Source organism: Rhagoletis pomonella, unplaced genomic scaffold, assembly GCF_013731165.1.
Source record: "Rhagoletis pomonella isolate Grant_MI unplaced genomic scaffold, Rhpom_1.0 Rhpom_scaffold_00007, whole genome shotgun sequence".
NCBI lineage: Eukaryota > Metazoa > Arthropoda > Insecta > Diptera > Tephritidae > Rhagoletis > Rhagoletis pomonella.
In genome coordinates this window covers 51,086,299-51,094,685 of record NW_023458561.1, presented here as the reverse complement: position 1 = coordinate 51,094,685, position 8,387 = coordinate 51,086,299, and the positions used below count along the sequence as shown (strand labels likewise).

General features: G+C 32.5%; 1 protein-coding gene across 1 annotated transcript in view; it reads right to left on the bottom strand.

Annotated features, from left to right (window-relative positions):
- The window catches only part of LOC118743025, a gene marked incomplete in the record, with an annotated part of 63,042 nt that overhangs the window by 13,300 nt on the left and 41,355 nt on the right, over positions 1–8,387 (bottom strand). Inside the window, 2 exon segments of the mRNA XM_036475491.1 lie at positions 2,059–2,179; positions 6,733–6,890. Coding sequence (XP_036331384.1) covers positions 2,059–2,179; positions 6,733–6,890 — 279 coding nt within the window.

The following is an 8,387-nucleotide window of genomic DNA, read 5'->3' as shown; positions in this document are numbered from 1 at the left end:
AGGTTATATGTATGTATAGTGTATACATAGGAAATACTCTGCTAATAGTTTACGCAGGATCAGCGTTTATTTCAAAAAACAAAAAAAAATGTTAAACGATTTTTCAACTGGGGAAAGCTTAAATTTTAATTAAAATGGAAATTGTAGACATGGAAAAATTTTTGTAGAGAAAAAGTCAAAAATTTCGAAGTTATATATCGAATAATTGAAATCGTTTGATCCCATGAGAATTATAACACTCATTAATAATTTAAATAAACTTCACTAATATCACTGGTTTACAGTGAAAATGGTCCACGGTTGCCACTATTCCTATGTAGAATTGCTCGCTGAATTAGTGGTCAAATGAAAATGCGCACAGATTTTTCATATGAAAAATTTGCAGGAAAAAATGTTGCTCATACGCCATGTAAACAAAATAGTTACATAATATTTCCTTTTTATTTATCAATCGAATTTCTTCATTCCTAGCACGTTTTTTTTTTAATAGATCAGGATTTTACACAAGTAAAAAATTTTCGTAAAATTCATTATTTTCTTAGTTACCATGTTAAAGTCTGAATTTTCAACTTTCCCATCAAAAAAAATAAATAAATAAAAATTTGGAATGATAAATTATTTTCTCAGAAACTATCAGACCTATAGAAAAGTAGTGTATATATGGTTTATGGAGAATTTTGTTGGCTTCTTTTGCTATATCTCGTATTACGATTCTTCAATTTGTTCGTAAGATATACGTAGTGAAGTGGAACCACTTTTTTTCGCAAACCTATCCAGAAATTTTCTAGATTTTTTGAAATCAGATTTTTATTTTTATATCGTTACAAAAACGAGGTATTTTTTTCGTATACATTTATCATCAAATTTTTACTATATCGGTTAAAAAAAAAAAACGTTTAATTTGGATTTAAATTTGTTCGATCCTTTTAAATCTTACTTGGTCTAAAAACCTAAATCTGCAAATAACGGTCATAATTCTCCTATGATCCTAAAAATTATGAAAATTATATCGATCAAAAATTTATCGAAAAAATAAATTTCCAGAAAATACAGGGTGTTCTTGAAAGTAAAAAAATAAAAATCATAAAATAACGGTTAAATTTGATCAGAAAAATAGAAATCCAATTTTAACGATTAAATTATAAATTTTATTATAAAAATCATAACCGTTATGGTCCCTGATCGAAACTTATATGATGCGTTTCTTTTTCGAATTTTTGTGTGTTTCTTAGTGCAGCCGCAGAAAAGGAGGACGACCTTCAGTTTAACACCAACAACTGCAGACGTTTTTTCGCGACATACTTTTTCATGGCATAAGTACACTTGAAGGTTTGCCATTGGCTGCAGAGGAGGAAAAAAAAAACTTTTTTAAATTACACGTTAGCCCAAAACTTCTCTACAGGGTGTACTATACAGTCGAATACTGGGCACACCCTCCTTTTGACGCTGTTTACAGCGAATGCCAGCCGCTTGTGCATATTTTCTACACACTGCCATAACTTCACTAAATTGACCCATAAACAACTTGACATATATATATATATATATAGTATAGTGTAAATACCAGTCTAAACAAATAAAATTATTAATTTAAACAAAAAGCCAATGAAGTTCAACTGAGCGACCGCAAATCGTCTGCTGGATTGGCCACTAATCATATTACCTACAGGCTAAGTAAATGTCTAGTTTATTACATACATATGTATATGTATACACAGCTAACTATGAGTGATTGCATTTTGAATTTTTGATGAGCGGGTGTGTGTCCGTCGCTATTGGTAAAACCGCACAAACCAAATGTGTTAAAAGAAAATTAGTGCAAAACAAGTTAAGCTGTTTTACAAGTAAACTACAACTTTTGGTGATTTTATGGACTTGCGTCAAATGGAAAAATAAAACAAAATTATAAGAAAATGCTCAAATTTTTAAAAGAAAAATCTCTAAAATCGATACGCACAGCAAAGCTACATACATATGTGTGTATACAATGGCTTTTGTTCATCTACATTTATAATTGACGTAATAAGTTGTTGTTCAATAAAGTTATATCAGGCTCACCTTGATCATTTAGCAGTTCATCTTCCAATTCTTCGGCACCAAAATTACTTAGTAGTTGTCTATAGTTGAGTATTTCTTTTGCTTCTCCATTATGCTGATAGAATTCTGGCGTATGACCGAGCTATGTAAATAAGTACAGAAATCAAAAGTGTGCATATACATATGTATACACATAAGAAATAAGTTGGTATATGTAAGTTTACAGCTATTAAATTTTGGGTTTTTGACGTAGAATACGTCTTACCTTAAGGTATGGGGGCTATGTTCAAATGTTGTAGTTGTAATTTTTAGAGCTTCACAAAAACGCTTATTGCACGAGAACTAATAAAGCGATTTCAAAGAAAAGTGTGGCGTTTCAAAGATAAAATTCCAAACCTGTCGACAGATTCATTTTTGTAAATAACCAATTCGGTTTCTGTCGTAAAAACAACGGTAAACATTGCCTTATTTTGGGGTCAATTTTGAGCCTTTAAAGTGCTCTAGCAACTTATTGTTGGCATATATAACTTTCATTTTCGGGATATAGGTTCTTTGGAGCAGTAGAAATATTATCGGGTACAAATTTTATATAAATTTAACAAATATTGAGCATTTTAAGGCAAAAAATTGTTGAAAAAATTTGCAAATTTTTTTCATTACCAAAATGCTCGAAAACCGCTCGAATGATTTTGTTTTTGTTTTCTTTAATCAAAAATTCAAGAGTTTTCCTTTCGTTTGGTATATGGGAAGTATTGGTTGATATCTTCTATATATGTTTATTTTATTCAAATATATGGGCATAAATGATTTTCCATACAAAATCACCTCGTCATCATTTTGCAAACACGTGCATATGTTGGAAGTGTGGGAAGGAGACAAAAAGTATGTATGCGTTTGTAATGCGGCTTTTGATAAACAGAGGCGCGCTATTTATAACCTAATCGCAGCGTGTGTACATACATATGTAAATACATACATACGTACATATGTTGATAGCAGTTAATGTGGATCTGTTTCTATTTTTAGTAATCTATGTATGTCTATACATACATATGTACATACATATTATATATGTACATACATATATGAACACATGTATGCATAATACGCGAAGACTTTTCGAAGTGAAACAACATTTAGAAAAAGTCCAATCCAAGAATAAAAGTAAAGGTGAGGACGTACATAGATAAAGAAAAGGATAAAGGCCAAGGTAAAAATAAACACTTTACTTATATGTATAAGTGCAAAGGTGAAGGGGAATATGTATATGAAGAATATGATAAACATAAAAATAAAAACAAAGATAAATATAAAGAAAAAGATGCGGATGAGGATATCGATAAAAGTATAGATGAAGATAGAGGAAGAAAGATTAAAATAAAGGTAGTTGTAGAGAAAAGGATATAGATAAAGGCACAGAGACTCAATCTCGGAACTATTTCGGGATTTTAGGGATTCTCGGGACTTATCGATATAATCGATATTTTGTTGGTTTTTTTATCGATTTTGTTATCGAAATTTTTATCGATATTGTTATTGATTTTGCTATCGATATTTTTGGAACTTATCGATATAATGATCGATATTTTTATCGATTTTGTTATCTCTTTATTATCGATTTTGTTATCGATTTTATTATCGCTTTTGTTATCGATATTTTTATCGATTTTGTTATCGGTATTTTTATTGGTTTTGTTATCGATATTTTTATCGATTTTGTTATCGATTTTGCTAACGATTTTGTTATCGATATTTTTATAGATTTTGTTATCGATATTTTCAGAACTTATCGATATAATGATCGATTTTGTTATTTATTTTGCTATCGATATTTTCACTTATCGATATAATGATCGATAATTTTATCGATTTTGTTATCGACATTTTAATCGATTTTGTCACCGGTTTTGTTATCGATATTTTTATCGATTTTGTTATCGATACCTTCGGAACTTATCGATATAATGATCGATTTTGTTATTTATTTTTCTATCGATATTTTCGGAACTTATCGATATAATAATCGATATTTTTATCGATTTTGTTATCGACACTTTAATCGATTTTGTTATCGATTTTATTATAGATTATTTATCGATTTTGTTATCGATATTTTTATCGATTTTGATAACGATATTTTTATCGTTTTTGCTATCGATATTATAATCGACTTTGTTACCGATATTTTTATCGATTTTGTTGTCGATATTTTTATCGATATTTTTATTGGTTTTGTTACCAATATTTTTATAGATTTTTCTATTGATATTGTTATCGCTTTTGTTATCGATATTTTTATGGGTTTTGTTATCGATTTTGTTATCGATTATTTATCGAGTTTGTTATCGATATTTTCATAGATTTTTTTATTGATATTTTTATTGATTGGATTATCGATATTTTATATCGATTTTGTTATCGATATTTTTTTAGGTTTAGTTGTCGATTTTTTTTATCGATTTTGTCACCGATAGCTTTATCGGTTTTGTTATCGATATTTTTATCAATTTTGTTATCGAAATTTTTATCGATATTGTTACTGATTTTGTTATCGATATTCTCGATTTTTTTATCGATTTTAAAAAAATCGATTTTAAATTTTTTTTCTTAGTGTGTGATTTCGTTTTTGACTTGGATATGCTCTTAACCATACCACGTATTCTACGTTTAAATATAGCGGCTGTATCTCCGATACAGCCTGCAGACCAAGACGAAGGCGCTGGACTGTTCCTTTTTTTAATAAATTTTGGGTTTTTTTAATAATATTTTGTCGCCTACACTTTTGCTCAGTGTTTGGCCGAGCTTCTCATTCAATCCTCGTTATGCGTTCTGATGAAGCGACCTACAAATTTACGCCGCTTTCGAATGGCTTCATGAGAAGCTCCGCGGTGTGCCGTTGCCTGCCAAGGGGCGGCCGCTGTTAGAAAAACTTTTTTTAATTTAAATATCGCTCAGACCAGGGATCGTACCCAGATGCTAAGAGGTGGTAGTGCGCATCATTAACCAATCAGCCATGGCGAACGGCAGATTCAATTGTTTTTTTCTTGCAAAATTTCTATTAGCTAACCTCCACTGCTGAATGTTACTCATACGCCGCGCCCTACTCCGAAAGAAAAACTAAAAACGCAGTTTTACTGTATTGGAGTTAGAGAGTGTATTAATTTTTGTATAAATAAAGTTGACTGTCGCACGCTGTTATATCGTATCTACATTTGTAGACTACCGGCTAAGAGATAGTGATTTTTAATGGAAGTGTTTTGAAGGCCTTGGAAATAATTTTTTTGTTTATTTAAAAGCCAAAATTGTTTATAAATGATTTTTAGGAAGCTACTGAAAACCTCGGGCACGGTTGTAGTGCAAATATTTTATTTATTAAAGATTTTCGGCGAAAATGCTACAAATATAGACTACGGAGCATGCAAATGTGCTCGAAAAACAACAAAATGCTTTAAGTACAGTTTAATGTTTTCTTTTCTTTCTTATTCGGTTTATTTCAAGGATTGAAAAATTACAATGGACAATGAAATATTACTTAATATTCTCAAAAATAAATAGAGATCGGCGCTGCGGCGTTTTAATTTTCCTCCATTTGAGAAAAATTAACCCGTGGGTTTTAAATTTTTGTATCCAAGCAGAAACTCAACTGCACTATCTCAGAATTCGGTTGAGAAATGCCTTATCTCAGCTGTCGATTCAAAAAAGACCTATCTCAGCACATTTTCAATGTATTTTCGTTTGAGATAGGGCGTTTTTGAATAGAATTCTGAGATAGAGCGTTCTTCAACCAAATTCTGAGATAACTTGTTTTGCAATTAAATTCTGAAGTAGGGCGTTCTTGAAAATTTTCCGATATAGGGCATTTTCCAGCAGGCTACCGAGATAGGTCAATCTTCCACTCAGCCATCGATTTGTATATAATTTGGATTTTATATAAGTATGTTTTCAGATTATAGATTAACATTTTTAAATTGTTACAGCCCAAAAGGAGTATTATTTTTTAAATAAATACATTCAGTTCCCCAAACACTGCACTCGGCAAAGATTTGTTGGCAAATGTATTTCAAATTATGCCTATTAAAAAGGTTTGACTGAGTATACTAGGTGTATGGGTAACTAAGACCTCACGCTTGCAAGGATCTATATCGGGTTAATATTCTATTTGATCAGAAAATATTTATTTTTAACGACTTGATGCCAATTCTATGTAAAAATTTATTTTCCTTATAAAAAATCTATGGAAAACTTCAAAGCCAAATTAAAACAATACGTTTCTCACTTGGCATTTCCCATGTGCGTCCGTTGGCACAGAAGAAAAACGACTGGCGTGCTTTGTTGAACTCGGCCAAAATCGCTTAGGCGATTACAGCGCCAAATAATAAGAAGAAGAAGGGTCTCCCTATTTTTGATATTCTTCAGCTCAGGCAGTGACAGCAGAAAAATTCGAAAAAGTTGCTTTGTCCATGTAATTTTGGACTACCCTAGTGTACATATTTATGTACGAGCTTTTGAAATTAATAATTTCAAATTACCATAATTTTGTATAGTCTGAACCTTTTTAAATGTTGTTGATTGCACTTACTATTCAACAAAATTCATACGACACGCAATTACTTTGAATCTATCATTTTCCATGATTATAAACGTAATTATTATCCTCTTGGGATTAAATAGAGTATATATTTCGGCACAACCTACCTTATCCGCTGCTTTGCTATTGGCACCCAGCTGCGTGAGTACGTTATAGAAGTGACCATTATCATTTATAACAGCGGCATAGTGTAGCGCTGTTCGTCCATCGGTGTCGGCGATTGTAGTGGTTTCTGGAAAACGTGCTGCCAAATATCGAACAATATCTGTTGGGAAAAATAAAGAAAACATTTGAGATGAATACTAATACATATGATTGTGTGTGACTTTTGTTGCTGCCTATTAATTTATGTAAATGTATGCATAATGTATGTATGTGGTTGATACAATTATAGAAAATCAATATAAGTAAAAATTTATAATTAGCCTCAAAAGCAGATATTTCCCCATTTTTGGTTGGTTGGCCTTCGGTGTATTTAAAGTAAACACGACACTTTGAAGTCATCGTTTTAATAATTAATTATGAATTTTTTTTAGTTACGAAAAGCACTTAAAAGTCGTATCCATATGTACTTAGAAGTTTTCAATGTGAAAAATATGAAAACCCCAATACTTCATTGGACGAACTAATTGGTTACATTTCGAGGTAAGCGGTCGGTATCAACAAAAAAATAATAATTTAAAAAATTGCGAGTATACCATGTTCATTCAGAACTAAGTAGCGCAACATTAAGTATGCAATGATTGTATCTAAGCTAAGACCTACTTTTCACCCATTAGGTGAGGTTAGGAGGGGGTGTGTGTGGACTTTTACATACTTTTGCTCAGAGGCAGAATTATCAATTATGAGTTACCCCTTTAAGCGGGTGTCAGGATGAGACAGGTAGCCATAATCGAGAGAGTAGCTTCAAGACATTATTCTACTGAACTAATTACTATACTATCCTTAATAAAGCCGAGAAGATCCAACACTTCCACCTTCGCTATCCCGGCCATACAGTTGAAGAAGCGTGAACCCAAGAGCCTGAGGCGCTTCGTCTTTGACTCTTGCTCATACTCATCATGGCAGCTTCTTGAGAGACTGCTTGTTGGTATTCGACACCTTCGATGATGCCAGTAAGAACTTTTACTATAGAGCTATTGAGTTTCAGTATCTCACTCGTCTCTCTCCTACTAAGCCGCAGCCATAATAATAATCTTGTGATCTCACAGTTTTCTCATTTATTCTCGTTTTGTTAGTCGCGCCCACGGTGTATTCATCACTTTTCCTAACGTGATCACTAAAATGGTGGTAGTACGGTGCTATGCGCTTCTTCTATTGGCATCTCTGAACCGCATCTAGCTACCTCATCAGCCGACTCCTTTCCCCCAGCAAAGAGTGACGTTGATACGGCTCAGTGGCGCCAGCGTGATGTGACATTTCAATACAATTCCCAAATCACTATTTTAGATCCTATTGCCTTCAGTGCTGCCTGACTGTCGACAAAAATATTGGCTTTGTCTTCTGGAACTCTACTACTAAGTAAAAGACTAGCCGCCCTCTCTATAGCGTAGATCTCCACTTGGAAGATACTGCTGTCTTTCGAGTAGGCACCGGCTCCGGTTCCTTATTCCATTTTTGAATAGTCTCTGTAGATGGATATACCCCCCTCTTCTACAGTCAGTCTTGCATTTTATTCTTCCCTGGTCGGGAACGTAATACGTAGGTACTTTGGGATTGAGGTCCCAAACAGGCGTAATGTAATCAGTGCTGGTTTCTATAT